Source organism: Pieris napi, chromosome Z (assembly GCF_905475465.1).
Source record: "Pieris napi chromosome Z, ilPieNapi1.2, whole genome shotgun sequence".
Taxonomy (NCBI): domain Eukaryota; kingdom Metazoa; phylum Arthropoda; class Insecta; order Lepidoptera; family Pieridae; genus Pieris; species Pieris napi.
Window position 1 is genome coordinate 13183985 of NC_062259.1, and position 18269 is coordinate 13202253.

The 18269-nt window shown below is 35.3% G+C and overlaps 4 protein-coding genes across 16 annotated transcripts in view; 1 reads left to right on the forward strand and 3 right to left on the reverse strand.

Annotated features, from left to right (window-relative positions):
- Positions 1–5655, forward strand: part of LOC125062808 (eukaryotic translation initiation factor 4 gamma 3-like) — a 32195-nt gene extending 26540 nt beyond the window's left edge. For 8 of the 9 annotated variants that reach the window (XM_047668974.1, XM_047668972.1, XM_047668969.1 and 5 more), the window contains 10 exons: positions 23–161; positions 529–609; positions 711–722; positions 1153–1429; positions 1689–1875; positions 1977–2153; positions 2234–2404; positions 3161–3392; positions 3827–3928; positions 4378–5655. In XM_047668974.1, the coding sequence (XP_047524930.1) occupies positions 23–161; positions 529–609; positions 711–722; positions 1153–1429; positions 1689–1875; positions 1977–2153; positions 2234–2404; positions 3161–3392; positions 3827–3928; positions 4378–4457 (1458 nt within the window). In that variant the 3' untranslated portion in view covers positions 4458–5655. The remainder of the gene's footprint in view (positions 1–22; positions 162–528; positions 610–710; positions 723–1152; positions 1430–1688; positions 1876–1976; positions 2154–2233; positions 2405–3160; positions 3393–3826; positions 3929–4377) is intronic. The other variant, XM_047668968.1, reaches the window with a different exon arrangement.
- A 240-nt stretch (positions 5656–5895) lies between these two features.
- Positions 5896–13645, reverse strand: LOC125062886. The gene is made up of 10 exons (XM_047669112.1): positions 13547–13645; positions 12992–13172; positions 11959–12172; positions 11541–11662; positions 11104–11282; positions 8026–8198; positions 7544–7676; positions 6864–7028; positions 6155–6310; positions 5896–6055 (listed from the first exon to the last, which is right to left on the reverse strand). Exons 1-10 carry the CDS (start codon positions 13557–13559, stop codon positions 5910–5912), a joined length of 1482 nt encoding a protein of 493 aa, XP_047525068.1. The 5' UTR covers positions 13560–13645; the 3' UTR covers positions 5896–5909.
- On the reverse strand, positions 8460–9676 carry LOC125062887. The gene is made up of 2 exons (XM_047669113.1): positions 9363–9676; positions 8460–9229 (listed from the first exon to the last, which is right to left on the reverse strand). The coding sequence occupies exons 1-2, from the start codon at positions 9599–9601 to the stop codon at positions 8866–8868; spliced, it is 603 nt and encodes a 200-aa protein (XP_047525069.1). The 5' UTR covers positions 9602–9676; the 3' UTR covers positions 8460–8865.
- A 721-nt stretch (positions 13646–14366) lies between the features above and the next one.
- Positions 14367–18269, reverse strand: part of LOC125062383 (amyloid beta A4 precursor protein-binding family B member 1-interacting protein) — a 66435-nt gene continuing 62532 nt past the window's right edge. For all 5 annotated transcript variants that reach the window (XM_047668269.1, XM_047668268.1, XM_047668270.1 and 2 more), the window contains one exon: positions 14367–18269. In XM_047668269.1, coding sequence (XP_047524225.1) covers positions 17110–18269 — 1160 coding nt within the window. In that variant the 3' untranslated portion in view covers positions 14367–17109.

Consider the following 18269-nt stretch of genomic DNA (forward strand, 5'->3'; position numbering starts at 1 on the left):
AAGCATAAAATATTGTTTACAGAACTTAAGTACTATTAAATTGGCTCCTCACAACATCGCATGGAACCAAGGATCGGGAGCAAAGACACAAACAGTGGCACCTGTCAAGAATATGTACAGTATTCTAGAGAATGTACAGGTTGACCCGACTACACTGAGAGGTACATTGTTTTTCTTACATATTTCCATCTCACTGAAGTAAATGTTGCTATTAAAATATCTTTATTATTTGCTATGTGTATTACTGTATATGTATAAGCAAATTATGTGTTTGTATTCTAAATTATAGCTTAACATTGAGTAAAGCTTTTATTAAAGCCCGTATTACGAAAGTATATTAAATATTAATCTTCCCATGATCACTATCACTATCGAAGAAGGAATTTGAATTTTTATGACGTTTCAGAATGTAGTCGAAATGTATAATTTCAAGAATTACTTCATTATCTTAGCTAAGCAAAGTGAAAAAAAACGTTATAATTTAATTTAATTTTTTTATATTTCATCGATTTGTTTCTCGGTTTATAGGTAACAAGGAACTTTCACCGGCCGCTTATCAACAATCAAAGTCAATAGAGAGATCCACCTTCAATACTCGCTCTGATTTCAGTAAGTACTAAAGCTTTTTTTTGCTCTTTACAATATTGATAAATGTTTTTTGGATAAATGATTCTTCACATGCTATAACTAACATGAATTTCTTTTCTTAGTTGGCCTAAACCGTGAGTGATTTTTGTCTTTCACTTTATTAATACAATAATTATTATGATATGCTTAAATTCTAGCTTCTGCTTTATTATTATTTATGGGTCTTCTATAGTTCCTATTATGAAGTTTATCCTTCGTCTGCTTTACTTTCTTCGTATATATTTATTATGAATGTTGACTTTTTCGTAAAGGCAATTTCTGAAAAATCCGACCCGTCTCGTAAATAAAAGTGTAGAAATGAGTACTAAACCGAGCTAGGACAATTTCTACAAAGTTATATAGATAAAGTATTACTTTACAAAATAAAGTTTTCTTTGGCCCCAGATTTCTGCTGTAATTTTTAACTCCGGGCGAGATCTCACAGCTTTTATTTTTTTTATAAATAGGACAGCAATTGCCATGCACTCGCTTTAGCCTTAAATGTAATACAATCGTTATCTTTAGCAACCGGCGGTCGCTCCGGTTCCACTGGAGGGGTTAGGCCCACGTCTACGCCTTCGCCCTCGCTGCAGTCCGAAGCACCGCCGATGCCCGCCCGACCTACGCCCCCGCCTGCCGTTCAAGAACCTCTTCCAGAGGACCGAAGAAAGTTCATCAAGCAGCTGGTCGACCTGTGTATCATGAACCTTGACAATAACGAACTAGCCGAAGAGATCAAGCTCTTCGGTCCACAGCACCACGCGGCAGTGATAACGGAAATACTTAATGTTGCGCTCGAGAAGTAAGTGAAACATTACTTATCTTGAGCACATTTTTATGGATAACCTTTGGATTTGCCTGTGAATATGAAGTATATGTTATAACATGTTTAATATGTTTTTAACAGTATATTTTTCTTTAAAAACAAGTAAAAATACTAATTAATTTCTTTATTTACGAACTATTATAGACGCTGATAACAAATGTTTACCATAAATATTTAAAGCTGCAAACATACTTGAACTTAATATTATACTTTAATAATACAATTATAATTTCAGGAACGCTAAAGATATTTCAATTCTGGCAAAATCAGTGGCGCACGTAGTCAGTTGTGGGGCAATTTCCAGAGATAATTTAATGACTGGAATGGCAGAAATATTCGAATGCGGTCCAGATCTATATATAGACATACCGATGCTATACTCGTACTTAGGAAAATTTATCGCTCCCCATATAGAAAAGAAAGTAAGTTGGTATTGAATATATATTAAAATTCTGGAACTAATTTGTAGCTATGCTGCCGGCTATAAACTTTGTTTCTATAATAAATTAATATTTTTTTGCAGCACGTTACATTTGACCAGGTTCACAAGGCTTCCGACAGCCTGATTTCAGTGAATCATGGTCACTTATTTCTAAAAGCTGTCATAGCTGAGCTTAAGGAAAGTATGGGCAAAACATTCACTAAGACCAAGTGGCTGGAATCTGGTTTACAATTGCAACAATGGATGAATTCCGACATGGTAATTCTAATTTAAATATATAATATATTTTACTCTAAATGATGTCAATAAGTAATAAATTCGGCATTAACTTTTTACAGATACCGAAGTGGATGTCGGACAACCACTTTGAGTTTCTCGAGAGCTCGGACGATTCAGAGATATGTATCGAAGACACGAAACGGATCATGACGCCCTGTGAGATGCAGAGCAAGTTGCTTCAACTAATGAATAGCGATGAGAGCTGCGATTGCCTTAGAGGATGGGTTAAGGTAAATTATTGTCTACTGAGCTATTCAGCTACTGTTAAAGTTAACAGATATTAATAATAAAAAAAGTGTGTGCGAACAAAGTACACGTGTAAGAAGTGAAACTTCTTTGGCAAACTAATTTATACAAATCTAAAACTTTAGATTTCCGAGACAAAAATTAATTTAATTGTCATTAAATTATTAAGTGTCGAAAATTAATATGTATTATAAATTTAATTTTTCAAATTTATTTCTACGATAGTAAAAGGACGTGGCATTTTAATTTACATTTCGTCAAAAGAGATTTCAATAAATTATGTTGCTTAAAATTTAAATGACTTTATAAATTCTCTTAACGAAATTTTAATTTTAAAATAGAATATAAAGTAATTCGCCCTCTCACTCTCTCTCAATTATAGGTCTCCATCGCTCTCTCCCTTTTCTTTGATAAAATTTTTTACCCTCGTCTTTTTCACGCTTATATTAATTATTATTATTGCGTTTCATCCGTAAAAAATTTACCTTCGTGTGCCTAAAGAAGTTTCACTTCAAAAAGTACTAAATATTTATTCCAAAGTAATAATTTAAGACTATATTCGAATAGTAACAGAGGCGTTAAGTTCCAAAAGTCCTTTCCCTTATTTTAATTCACTCGCGCAGTCTGTCACGGGAATGTCAAAAATCAACTTGGCAGTTTATTTAATATCACAGTTATAATAAACAAAAATATCATATTTTGGTCTGACGAAGTTTAGTGAACATGAATAACAATTACAGGACAACATTGGCGCCTCCACCGGCGAAGAGTGGTTCTTACGTTGTCTCACGCAAGCGATATGCGAACACGCCCTCTTCGGCCCCGAGCGAACTCCGACGCCGCATTTGAGCCACGATCGCATGAATAAGTATTCGCCCTTGATTGGAGATTATGGAGACTCGCAGGCACAACGCGAAGCGGCTTGCCTCTTTGGTATTCAACAGCTCATTCACCGGCTGGAACACCCTCAAGGTAAGTTTGAATTCATTTCGGCCACTCTCACCCTCGAGTTCGTAGGTTCGATCCCCGACTGCCCCGATAGACTTTCTGTCTATTTGCGCATTTAACATTCGCTCGAACGGTGAAAGTAAACATCGGGAGGAAACGTCGCTTTAGATTCAAAAGACGGCGCGTGTCAAGAACAGGAGGCTGATCGTCTACCGACCTATTAGAAACTGCCTTGCCTTACAGACGATTATGAAACAGGTACAGAAATCTGAGACCCAGATCTAAAATGGTCGTAGCGCCACCGATTTGTCTATATATATATATATATGAATAATAGAACATATTAAAATATATGCAGGCAAATCTTTCATTTCAAAAATTATTAACAAAAACCCTATTTAAAAATCAATATCAAGTTTAAAAATGTTTTGACTAAAATTATATTATATTTGTTTCAGGCTTAACATTAGACATTTTCCAATATCTACATGAGCAATACGTAATATCTGTGGATGGATTTATTGCATGGGAGACTTCAGAGATGGAGCCGGAGGGAAAAGGTATAAAAATATTGCTTGTTGTTTTTAATTTTCTAAGCAATTATTGTCAAACCAACATTGACACTATTCTTAATTAAAAATATTCGAGAAGGTATTTTGTATGAGGTTATTTAAAATATTTAGTACACAAGAAGAAAGTGTCTCCCCGGTAATAGAGACTGTAAAATAATAACTGACTGACTGTTATTGGACGCTTATGTTAAATATCCCTTTTTTAGTAAATTCAATTATTTTTTAAATTATCGGGTTAAGTTCCCATATGGCATAAACAAACATTCGATATTGTTTCTTTTGTGGTTCTTAGTGCTATGTCTCGGGCCTTAGGGATTTGAGTTATTCTTATTATAATTTGTAACAATGATATTCGTTAGTGTTTGAACGAATATAATATTGCAATTACATTTTATTTTCATCATATAATTGTCGAACTCAAATTGTTTTTTTTTCAGCGGTTATGCTTAAAGCTTTGACATCTTTCTTCACGAGCATAAGGGAGGCGGACAACGAAGACTCGTGTTCCGAAGCCTGACAGGCCGCACCCCTCGCCCCCCCCGCGTTGCCGCCGGATCGCTATAGAGATATTGTATCAATACATAGGTTAAAAATCTTATTTTACAATTTAAAGAATATTAGTTAAAATTAATATATTTATTTATAATTAACGGCGCGGATCTATCGTCTCAAATATTATCATTCTATAGAGATAACGAATCGTATACAGAATATATGTCGCGTAAATATGGTATATAAATTTTTATATGGACATTTCAACTCGGGTGAGGTGAAAAGGTTTTCGATTTGAGAACTCGACCCGGTTCATTAGTGAGATTTATAACGTGATTACGCTTGTTACTAGCTTATGTATGAAGTTTGATAATCAGGGTTTTTGTTATAATCGATGCGGCATTCCTATTAGCCCGTTGGCCCTGTTTGACGATGGAAAAATTCGTTGTTAGTAATGATTTCTATAATCGTAAGTACGCCGACGCCACCCTCATTTGACCTATTGTGAGATCGGAAGAGGAGAGAGAGAGGAGCGGCCGGCGAATTGGCTAAACGTAGGCCGACTGCTTTGTATAATTATAGAGTAACACGTGTTAGTCATATTTTAGTTTAATCACTTTAAGCCGAATCAATCTTGACGAATGGACTACACTAAATTTGATATTTTATTTGGTAGGTGTTTCGTTAAAAATTATACCATCAAGATTGATGCTAGATATGATATAAAAATAAAATTAAAAAAAAAATAGATTTAGTACAGTGATACTTGATTTGTGGGATTTTTTTAAATCTTGAAATTTTGACATCCCGTGATTTATAATAATATAGCCGGCTCGATTCGGGTCAACGAGACGGCTGTAATTATAATAGGATCGATTGGAAGTGGGTGCAAATAGACCACCCCCGATTGAACGAGTTTTCACTGTACCATATAATTTTAGTATATAATGAAATTAAAATATTTTTCAACTTTTTTTTATCATTTATTCAGTACAGACGCTCGGAATTGGACGCTTGTGGTCTTCCACACTAGCGCTGTAGCGAACGTTCCCTAGGGTCGCTCATGTGGGGAAACCCCCGTCTCCCACAGCGCTAAAATGTATATAGTAACGATTATTGCTGTAGCAAATATTTACTTTTTATTGGTAAAGTTTCAAAATATGTATCGCGTGCCTGCGACTAAACATTGTTAAAATGTAAAAATAAACATTCTACTTTTTTGATAATGGTCTTTTTATTACCCACAAGAGTAGCGAAGCCGTGCTCTAAATTCTCTGAGCGACTCACTTTAAGAACAAGTTTAGGGGACCGCTTGTTAATAAAAAGAAGATCAAGCAGTAGAAATTTGACCACCACATGCCCCATGAGATGTTTTGACATATTACAAAATATATCTGAGGAATATTGTAAGAGCAGATTTTTTATGATTTCTAAGCTATTTAGAATTTAGATTAAACAAAACACAGATTTAAAAAATTTAACTTTTATAAATTTTTAAACAAAATTCAATATCATAAAGTGACATGATGTCTTTGAATTCTTCGTTTAGTTTACGAACAGTGTCTGACCAAAATTCCCGTTTACTCTCTTCATCTTGGACTTGTATATTCACTTGTTTCAATTCTGCAAAACGTTATAGATATGAATATTGTAATTTGTACAGACGCAATTAAAAAAACACTAATCTAAACAATTTGTTAGTAAATAAGGATTGATATATACTTCTGACAACTCCGCACGCTATTAAATTGAACAAGCTTCGCAAATCGCCTTCATCCACCAGGCCTATATACAGCAGTCTCACCAGCCCAGGTATCAGCTCTACGATGCCTTGGAGTTGAAAGATCGCGCCACGCCATTGGTGAATACTGAGGGTTACTAAACAAAGTACATTTTATAGAAATTTTATTTAAATTCCACGTCTCATATATAATCTTAGACAAGAAACTCGTAGTAGTTAAAACTGTACAGTTTTTGTTTCCCTAGGTATTACATTTCGGACCTCCCATCCACCAATCACCATGATAAAAACATCAAAATTTTATATAACTTAAGAATTACTATTGAAATAATACAAATATCTAAATCTCTGTGTATAAAGATGTTCGTTTCTAGTCCCTAAACACTGCCTTTGTTTGGCTAAAAGAAATACATTCGGTATTAAATAGGGCTAAGTGTTCTATTTTGTACACTTGGAGAAGTTTTCAGTTAACCATGTCATGTTGTCACGTCTGTCGATTGTAAATAGTAATCCTATGTGGAGGAAAGAAGATGCTTTTCTCCGACCTAAAGGGAAGGTCCTCGACCAGTCTAAGATGCTAAGTGCTAAAGTCGAGAGGTTTTACATATCCTCAGCGGTCGGAATATCTTTTACGGTCACGTTTAAATGTCTACAATGACTTATTAAATTTCCAAAGACAAGTTGATTTACCCAAGGTATCACCGTATCGCCAGGCAATGTGTCTAATAAAGCAGCTTAAGTCGGAATCCTGCCTTTGCTGTTTAAATAGGTCGATGCCAAATTGCAAATGTGTCTCCCGGAGAGGAATGCTGGGTGTCAAGAACCGACGGATGTTGTCGTAGTCCCGTATTCGGACTGAAAAATTAATTTGTAGGTAACCTAATAGTCACATTTGCTGCATTTGTTAGAGGACGTAATTTTATTTATGGAACATGTAGGGGGGTCAATAGAAGCTTAAACTCAAATTTGTTGAGTTGGTGCCCTTGTCCCCCGGCCGGTTAACGAAATTTAAAAAATTTTGGGAAAAGGGGTGAAAACACGATTTTGGCTATATCTCCTAAACTATCCATAGTACAAAAAATTTGTGAAAACATATTTTGTAGCAAATCGCTTGACGTACAATTATGGCTCTGTGACTTTTTATCATAAGGTCAAAATTAAAAAGTTATGAGTAAAAAAGTGAAATATTTCCTTTTTTGCTTAATAACTTTTTTCTTTTGATTTTAACAAAAATTAATGTCAGAACAATTATGTAGAGGATCTCTTTCTAAAGGTTTTTCTCTATATGTTTTTAAATTTCGTTAATTAGAAACGCTGTTACAGCGTTAAGTATGGGCATAAATAACATTAAACTTCTATATTCTACTAACAGAAAGCCATCAATAAATATAAATCGGGGCAGGCGATATTAACTCGTCGCCAGGCCGTATCAGGTATATGATGACCGCCCACACCGAGAGACGCGTCTGCGCGGCCAGGAATTTGATCCTCACGACAAATTAACTGAAATAGGAAAATCAACATAAACTCTTATCACCATATTGATAAAAAAAACTGTTTTATTGCAATACTGATATGTCTTTTTTCATCCTAGTGTAAATACAATTTGATAGAAAGAGATGAAAGAGTCCTTTAATTAGAAAGCAATTACAATGATTTTAAGAATAAGACGGAAAGTGTTTACCGTCTAATATTTTCCAACAAGGTATCAAGATCTCAGCGAAAACGGAGCCGGCAATTTCCTAGGATTATTGAATAATTGCCTGAGGTTTTCGTCGATTACCAGGTGAATGTAATATCTAAATCTAATACAAAAAATATTATAATATGAATGTCGATACAGTGATTTTACCTGCAAACGAAAATGTGGTCTGCGCAAAATGGTAAGCAAGGAAATGAGAGCTGCCCCGGTGCTGTCCGCAATGAAAGAGTACTCTAATGCCAACATTCGCAAATTCCTCATCTCCGCCAGACTCCGCAGGAAACAGTGTCTAGTTTCTGGACGTGGTATGTGCTTACCACTGCCTTAAAATAAGTTATACTTGTTATACATATAGATTTAGTAAAATTAGCTTGTTCGTTTTAAATTCATTACAACGGATAACCGTACCCAAAATTCTAGTTAAATTGATTATGTTATAACTCTTTGATTAAAAAAAATTGCATTTATATAGGTATAAGTTAATTGTTACATTAATTTAAAAGTCGTCCCAGGTTTAATTATATATAAAAAAATACGTGACACACCCATATAGAATAATTATTATGAATTTTAATTACCTATACTTGATTCGCGCAAACCTTTATTTGAATGGCAATGAAAAGATTATAGCTTGGAGCTGGACAACAGTTTCATCCATATACTTGAAGTTGATAATATAATAACAATTTAAAGGAAATATGTAATATTTTTATTGTTTACCACTAAACACACATTTATAGTTCTATAAAAACTAATCAAGACAGCTCTTATAAAATCGAATTCGAATTATGTTCGAAATGACTAGTCAAACTTATTAGAAGAAATACTATTTTAAGTTATGTAACATTTTTGAATACGTCTTGGTTAAGATTTACAGTTGAGACAGCGTGATCTGTAACTCCAATATTTTTTTGACGTACGGGAAAAACTGATTGCCAGAGTTCGGCCCTCAGTCTGATTTTAATTGGACGCTATGACATATTATAACAATTAAGGAAATACTTGAGTAAGCACTTCAGAGGTCTTTTCGTGAGCATTAGGGAGAATATTTGTTGCTGTGCTGTTCTCAATCGTGCGGTATTGGAAATTAGGTAGATTCTTCCGTGCCTCAACCACTGTTTCCCGGAGCCGGTCTGGGTTTACGGGTGGGTTTCGTAGTGTCTCTTCTCTACATTCCTTCACCAGATCTTGCATTTCTTCTTCTTGAAGGGGATCGATAGACAGATCGCCCTTCTCCAAATGTCTTTTGATATCGTTGTCGATACGAAAAAGTTTTTCTTTGCTTGATTGTGTACGCCACGGTCGTTTTGGATCAGGTCCAGACATCACGTTCTCTGGCAACTGTTTTTTGGCCCTGTAACGATGAAGATATCAATTTTTCCTCGTTATCAATACGCACGTAAGCTTCTAAGACTCCTGAGGGTCAAAAACAAAAAAAAAAACTTTAACTAATTATTATTTATGGAGTTTCGTATTATAAAATTTACCGCTTATTCTCAGCCAACAGCTCTTGTAACTTCCTCTCATTCTCTTCCAACAACTTCTTATCGACAACATAAGGATTATCGTAAATCTCTTCTACTAAAACCTCACTTTCCATTTCCAGCCCATATATCTGCTCAAATTCTTTCACTAATCCAGAGCATCGTTCGGGCATTTTTATCTCGGGCACTTCTAAATCTTGGAGTAATTTCGCCACTTTACATTTCTCTTCGTCCGTAGCCATTAATAAAGCTTTTTGTTGCCATGGCAACGTGTGACTGGCAAACAACTTCAAAAGTTACTTATAACCTAACCTACTTTGGCACATTTGTGTATGGTACGGTAATTTATTAGCATAATGTATGACTTGACGATAATCTAATTTGTGTTGTTATAATTTGTATTTAAATGTTGTTTATAAGTCACTTCATTATTTTGAAAATTAGGTAAAGGTATATATTTAATAAAAGGTTGGTTTGAAAACATAAAACCATTGATACATATATCTCTTTATTATATAAATTACACGTATACATATACTTCATTATAGTAATATTACAGAAAGGATAGGTTTGCTTTGTGTATGTGTTTAACGAATAAACAAAAAATGGTCCTATTTAAAAAGAAATATTTCTCCACTAGAATGTTACTTTATCCCTGAGTAACAGCTTTGCTAGCCTTGACCAATGAATCGCCGCCGTATACTCAAGGTGGGGCGTACTGATAGGTAAAGGTTATATAAGTGCTTCATTTCTCTTATAAACTGGTCCCTCAGTTTTCTCATTTCCAACCGAATGAGTTTTCTCGTTTCCAATAATTAGTCTTGATTTCATCAAAACGATGTGTTATTTATAAACGTGTTCAATTTAACATTAGTAGTATTGCTGAATGTCGAAAAAACGCCTCCCATATACATCCCAACCACGCTAAGAATAGAGGCACAAGGAACAATTACACACAATAGTTTTAGACAAGGAATACACAGGAGTAGTAAGGGACCGCATAGTATCATTTTAATTTTAGTATTTTTTACTTCACGTGTACATTTTTCATTTATATAAAAATGACGTTGTCAACTTGTTTATGAAGTTTATTAATTAGCTCTATCTGTAAGTAGTTTATTGTACAATTTCTTTTTAAAAGCAATTATTAAGAATAAATAAAAAGCGGCTGACTTGTAAATTATATAAATCATCCTAGATTTTTTAAAATTTGTATCAGACCCATTAGTCAGACTGTAAAACTAAAATAAATATTATTTCTCCACTCCATGAATATCATAATTAATTTAGAAAAAAAAATGGGTTGTCGGATATATACTACATTTACACGTTTCAGCTATTATTTGTAACTTATATAAAAAAAACAGTGGCACTACAACCTTTTAAGGACTGGGCCTCAGATTTCTGTATCTGTTTCATGATCATTTGTCAATCTAATAGGCAAGTAGATGATTAGCCTCCTGTGCCCGACTTATTGGGTCTAAGGGAAGCCGGTTTCCTCACCTATGCGCACTTTAAATGCGCATATAGAAAGAAAGTCAATTGGTGCACAGCCGAGTACGAACCTACGACCTCAGGGATGTGGTTCGCACGCTGAAGCTGAGGGCCAACATTGCTCACTTATTTCTTTGAGGATGCTAATCAATGCACCTTAATTTGTCTCGTCTTCAAAAACACTTATCAATCATAAAAATTAAACCTTAATTTGCAAATAAAATACCAATTCTATTATTAATTAGGTTACCTGTTAGGTAAGAGTAGTTGACCAAAAGTGGGTTCTCATTGGGCAGGACAAATCGCCACAAGAACAGATATTTAAGTGAATGAGAATTGAAACAAGCTAACTGCTGTATTAGACGTACACCCTCCAGGCGACTGCAACACATGTTCTCTAAGGAAACCAGCTGCAAGTTCTCTTGGAAACTAAAATTATACAAGGAATAATTGTTAATGTAATAAAAAAATATTATGCTTACCATGCAGTTAGTTGGTTAATTTGAATAAACTTTTAAAATGTTATAACTACTCCAGGCGAAACCTTCTCGTTAATTTAGTAATTTTCCTACTCACGTACACGTAAGTTTTTAATCATTTTATTAATCAAAAGTCATAGCAATTTTCTATAGCCACGATTTTATTCTAAGTAGAATTCTCCGTTTTCTGTAAAGCAATTAAAATTACCTCAGTATATGCTCAAGTAGTTTGAAGAATGTCCTTCGTTTGTAGTAATCCAGTCTGTTTAATATAATAAGTTGATCGCAAAATATCAGTCGATGCATCTGCGCTTGATTTTGCACCATTTTCTGAGAGAGGAGAGAAATATTCGTATACATTAACCAAATAAACAATCCTTAACCGAAAGAAATTTCCAGTTTGAGGGTAAAACGTAACAGCCAGATGTATTTTTAATTTCGTATAGTCGTATCGTTTGGTGGGCTTGGCGTCGCCAGATAATGTTTAAGAATGGTTTGAAACGCTTTTCAACCTCAAAAAATTTAAATTTAAACAATCTAAGATTCACACACAACACACACAATCTAAGGATACAAATGGGACAGACATATTTGTATGAGAAAATAAAAGCCTTGAGCTATGTTACCTTCAAAGTTGTTTCTAAGGATCTAAACAATTCTTTCATATACAACGCTGTGGGTAACTTAAGAGCAGTATTAGCTTTTAGGAAATAACTGCCCAAGCGTGTTGGCATCCGAATGTTGGGGTACTGGTACGTGAAGAGAACCGTCTCACAATGCAGCTCGCCAATGAAATACCGTTGCACATCGTGTATTGACCAGTACTGAGTGTTTGTGGACCTAGAAAAATTCTTGTGTAAAATTTTGCTGATGCAAACTAGCTGCTATGGTCTCTGGCAGAATGACCAGTGCTGTGGAAGATTCTGCTCCTCGGCATAATGCTAAGCCAGGGCCAATTACAACCACACACACGCATTACACACTTGAAACGAACCGAATGGGAAAAGGGATTTTTTTGTTGATTTCTCTCATTATATTTTTTTTTCTTTGATTATTGTTATTTTGTGTGTGTGTTTTTATTAGTAATAAATGTTATGTCAATGTCTACAAAGGCTACATTTCTATGTTTCTACTGATTATAAAAAGCCAATGGCGCTTCAATCCTTGGTTTTGGCCTGAGATTTCGGTAGTAGGGAATGCTAAACACAGACAGAAAAGAACAATGGTCCTGGGTTCGAACCTACAAACTCAGGGATGGGAGTCGCACGCTCAATATAGTTAGTTTTATTATTATAAGCGATCTAAGGCTAATACTAGTATTAATTTAGGATTGAATCATTATAATCTATCACTTCTGTTTAACTATAGACGAGTGCCTATCTAATAAATAAAAAGAGGTTCAGCTCTGGCGGTACTATCTTTATAAATTAGTCAATATGGTCTTGAACCAAGTGCTTAGCTCTTTACAGTTTTTAGTTCATTTCCGTTTATGAGGCCATGACAGCGTCGAGTGCTCACACCGCCCCTGACTATGTCTATTACCAAAGTATGAAGTTAATTGTTGGGTAAGAGGCAATTTTAGCTTCTATAGTTTTTCGTGTTTTCCTTATCAGATTATAATGACAATGGTGTGAAAGAAAGCAAATTGCTTACGTCTACCTTAGCACATCATCTTCAGGTAACAATCCATCCGAACTCTCGACATAGTAAAGCCAAATATGTGGGTCTGAGGTCCAGTCATCAAGTGCCAGAGGCCCAGGACTGGAGTGATATGATCTCGGCCATAGATTCCAACGAACAGCCTCGAGGTGGCCACCCACTCTTATACATTTACAGTCTTCTAAATAGATGACACATTGGGAATTTAATACAGGATTGATTTTGTAGGTGGATATTCGAACGAGTATGATATATATTCATATTCTATAGAAGCAGCAGCTTACTACTATTACGAGGTTAAACGATAGTCTGAGGTCATGTATTCGGATCTCGGTTGTGCACCGCGGAATTATTCGAACAGTCGTACCATAAAGGTAAACATTGTGAGAAAACCTGCGTGTCATACAACCGATAATTGTCATGGGACACAAAATTAAAAAAGGATGCAGCAATGTGACGCCAAGACCTCACATTAAGATATAGTACCTAACGGATGACGTATCAAAATACTGAACTGAACTTTACTAATATTAAAAATTATTATCTGGTAAATACCTTCACTGTCCATCTTTTAACTTAACATTTTTTTATCAAAATATACTATTAATAAAATTAAAATAACTGAATCATAAATATTTATGTTTAAAACGTCAAATAATATAAATGTCAGCATACATATAATAAGAGCACAGCTAATAAATATTTACAATGATTAAAACGCAAGCTTAAATACTTTTTCATCCCTACTTACCTACTCTAAACCTCAAACAGCTATTTAATATTTGTCATGTCACCTACGTGTTCCTTTCCTTATTAATAAAAAGGACTGTTTCCTACAGCGGAGCGAGCTTGAAGCGTACTTACGTCGTTGCGCGTTCATTGTGGCGCTGTAATGATACTCTACTGGAAGAAATGTAAACGTTCACTCGCAACGCACTAAATCACTAAAGAACTTGCCTTTCAAGTTGTACTAAAATACTCTCCTAAACACTAAGATAATGTAAATCGGCCTTAAGAGTCAGAAGAGAAAAGTAAGCACGACTCTATAAAAGGTATTGGATTGGAAAGTTTAGATTATTAGCCTTAGCTTACACTTATCTGAAGAAGATATGATGACGAAAGATGACTTATGACGTAGAATAAGTGATACATGTATCTTATAATCCATAATAAACATAAAATATTTTATTTTTATTAAAAAAAAACGTATATTTCTGATCTGCCTTGTATACCACAACCTCGATTAGGTATTAAGTTCGGCAACAGCAAAGCCTGAGCTAAGTTTAAATTCACACTTATGTGATTTCCTAATTGGCACATTCTATTCGTGTGTTAGAGATTCAGTGAGGACAAGGTAATAAGGTTAGAATTAAAATACATTTATATCGGAATTTCGTTATATTTGAAAAAATAATTAATAATATTACAATTAGTTTGTTCTGTACAGTTTAAACATATTAAATGCGTTTTACGATACTTAAAATTACACGCAAATCACTTTATACGATACGATAGCCGTCAAGGATACAACTTTTGGAGGGCTCATGACTTGGACGTCATCTGACATCAGTACACGCCGCACACTTACCTGACCCGCGGGTGACAATCCAAGGAATCTTTCCCGAGTCAACTAAGCTTGCGGCATGCATAATATTATATGAAAAGAAATGAGATACATTGCAGAAAAAAAGATAATACCAGTCTTCCAAATGTTTTTGATAAATATTGTTAAAGGTAAAATTCATTAAATTACGAACTCAGTATGTCATAGTTTGTTTTCATCTTTACATATCGACACTTTACAATCGTTTCTCAGGTGTTATGTAATGGATGATGTATGATACTTGGATTTATTTAGATTAAGGCCTGAACATCTCTGGTTAGCACGCACCCAACCGCAATTGAATACATATAACTTAATATATCAAAACAGGAAATTAAAACATTTACAATATTCTAAAAGTACACTGCATGCGTCTGTTATCTTAGTAATATTGAAGCATAATTATTCCAATTCCTCTTGGCGTCTCTTCACATCAATCACAAGAATGGGTTCAAGATAAATATGCACGGATGGTCCTATATTATATCTTAATTTACATTCTAAATAATTTAACCACAGTATAAGAATACATGCATGAATAAAATAGAACAGTTATGAAAACTCTTTGGTTTTACAAAAGAGCTATGAACAAATACAATGGCATCAAATCTTATTTACGATAAATACGATAAAAATGGTTTACGAAACGTAGTTTTTTGCTTTATGTCCATTTCTCTTTTTAATACCGAATTAAAGTGTACATACACATCCAGAATAATTGTAGTAGTGACCCGATCAGTGTTTATTTTATACACACCATAGATAAACTCCTATTGATCTTGTTAGTCTTTAAGTGTTTAAATTCTACTTATAAAGAATGCTTAACTGTTTTAGCAGAATTATTTCTATACATTAAGTTTATATGTTAGTTAAGTTGAGAGGCGATGTTTAGGCAGTAATGCTACTTGTCAAGTAATTTTGGACGCAAAGTTATTGTCAAAATCCCGGAACATGTATTCAGTCTTACGTCCCAAAAGGAGAATTGGATGGGTGAGTTTTCGTAGTTACGAATAATCTAAATAATGTCAGTCCATGAGTGGAATGCTCAAATTGAAAGACCTGTGGGGCGTCCACAATTGATCTTTGAATCTGTTATATATATATGAATATAACAGTAAATTACGGAGGTATCAACTTTAATTTAAAAAAAACGAAATTCCGTGTCTTAAATTATAAACATTTATTTGCATAAAATTTCAACTACTCGAGATTATATACTAAGGTAAATTTTAAATAACCAACAAGTTGAATATTTTCCTACAAAGCCTCACACTTTTATCCTAATTTTGAAATCATAAATCAAATCTACGAAGCTTTGGTGACTGGGATATGATTCGATGTTCAAACATTCATAAATGTCTGTTTAAGAAATGGAGTTTGTAAAATTGTATCGCATTAAATGATTCAAAATGTCGGCTATGATTTTGAGACTTTTCCATTCTAAAATATCATAAAAATAACATATAGATAATTAGCTACCATTTTAATTTATAGATAGTATTTTTTTCAGAATTATATTTATATATATTTTACAATGGAATCAAACCCCAGCTACCTATATTTCACGGTACAGTCACAGAAATCAATTCGCCATGTGTTCGTCACAGCCACAAAAAAATCGGAGTGAGATCAGCAATGCGCCGGCGCAAATAATGGTCCTTGGCAAAAAGTTTATATACATGGGGTATTTCACGTGTACACGGGGGTTTAATATAGCTAATATACTCAATTACTACACATTTTGCCACTTGACAGATTTTCATCTGTCAAGTGACCATTTGTCATTCACAAAATCTGTCAAAAGTGACAGTGAATAGGTAGAGTAGGTCGTATAGTACATTCGAAGATCGGAACAAGATATGTAGAAATTGAAAAATTAATTACTCGGACAGAGCAACTACTAGGAACATAAATGAATTCCAATAAATAGAAGATACTTGTATCTTAGCCTAGAAGCAAGCGGTATATAATTATATTTGGTAAAACCTTGCGGTCACAAGTACATTCACCTACATTAGTATACTTTTCACAATAGCACCGTCATTCAATTTTATCCATAACCTAATTAACCATTGGTCGTATCCCTTAGTACAGTCGGCTACAAAAATTTTAATATCAATAAGGTTTCCTAAAACATTTGGTTCCTATCGGCCTTAAATTTCCTAGAAAGTGTACAAAAAGTATACGAGGGCTCAAATGGCCTAGTTCATGCATCTTGTAAAAAATTATTAAAAAATCCTTAAAAAACACTGTAAAATTCTGAAGATAAAATTCATCAGTTCACTATTTACACAAACATTTTTGCCGCCGGCCGTACATCCATCCTTAAACCACTCTCAAATTGAATGATTATGCGTTGGCTAATCAATGTTGCTCGCAGACTGTTATAGTTCAAAGCCTCGCCGAGAACACTAGAGAGCAGATCACTACACTAACACTACACTTTCGCTCGCTAAAAGTCAGTTATTTTGCGGTCCCCTTTCGTCCAGCAACAAGCGAGCGAAAAGTCAAAAAATCAAGCGGTCGGTTGAACGTGATGCGGGGGAGCGTTGGAAGTGGGCAGAGTGTGGGGAAGGTGAACACCTGGTTGTGTGGTTAAATGCGTAGAGTCACTTCGTTTAGGAGGGGCTGGAGGGGGTCTCTTCTTTATCGGCTTTGGCTCCTCGCGTCTCACGGGCATCGTTTCCCTTCCATACACGTTTTCGTAAAACGGATCTTCCACAGATCCAGCCCCGTAGTGCTCTTGAACCCACATGGACACACTCGTCTCCTTATAGTCGTCTGATAGCGGATACTCTCTGAATCCAAGTACTTCGTGTGGCGTAGTCGTCGGCTCCAATTTACACTTCTGCGCAACTTGCCATTTCTTTCTCATCACTCTTTGTAAATCTTTAAGGAAATCTGTGGGTGGGTTACTGTTCGAATCTGCTAATTTCTTTGGAGACGATAATCTGGTGCTTTCATTTCGACGAGGCGGTAAAGGTTTTCTGGGTGACGGCGGAGCCTCTGTTAAATTGAAAGTTATCTTTTTATTCTTCTTGTCGCTTGGAAGATCATCAGCAAAGTTGACTTTTTTCATGGAGCTTGACCGCTCTTTTCCTGGTTCTAACTTCTTTTGTAACGATGAGCTGCCGTTACTTAGCTTTTTGGTCTGTAGTTCGACTAAGCAAGCGCCGTACGCGTTTTGTCTTAGACTCTTGTCGGAATGTAGGGATGACTTCGAAGTCTCGGAATTGACGCTGTCCAATGACGGCTGCCTTGGGAAGGTTTTGCTGCATCGCTTAGGTGCTGTTTGTTCTATCTGCTGAGCAGTGAGTTGTGTCACGATGTCTTGTACTCTACCGGCATTTTCTATTTCTGGTGGAGGCGGGGGTAGGCTTAGTTGGGACCCGGAAATGTCTTCGACTGATTCAGCAGGTGGGGGTGGTGGTGGCGGTGGTAACGAATCAAGACTGAGTGTGGAGCTGAACATTACTGTGGTGTCTTCTGGGGGAGGCGGAGGGAACTCTTCTACTTGACTTTTATCATAAATGGTGTATCCGTAAAGCGATGAAGCGGTGTCAACACTAGCGCGGTAGGTGTCACGAGGAATGGTTTCATAAATGCCGTACGATTCATGGACGGGACTAGATGACGTCATGCTACTGCTACTGTAGACTGCACTTTCGGAGGTAT

What these genes read in the sequence shown, in the direction of transcription:
- LOC125062886 (XM_047669112.1), bottom strand. An exon ending in CCTGAAGATGATGTGCTAAG is followed by an intron (nt 12,173 to 12,991) that starts GTAGACGTAAGC and finishes GAATTTTTCTAG; the next exon opens with GTCCACAAACACTCAGTACT. An exon ending in CTACTTGAGCATATACTGAG is followed by an intron (nt 11,283 to 11,540) that starts GTAATTTTAATT and finishes GTATAATTTTAG; the next exon opens with TTTCCAAGAGAACTTGCAGC.
- LOC125062887 (XM_047669113.1), bottom strand. Translation starts at nt 9,601, where the DNA reads ATGGCTACGGACGAAGAGAAATGTAAAGTGGCGAAATTACTCCAAGAT. An exon ending in CTGTTGGCTGAGAATAAGCG is followed by an intron (nt 9,230 to 9,362) that starts GTAAATTTTATA and finishes TCATCGTTACAG; the next exon opens with GGCCAAAAAACAGTTGCCAG.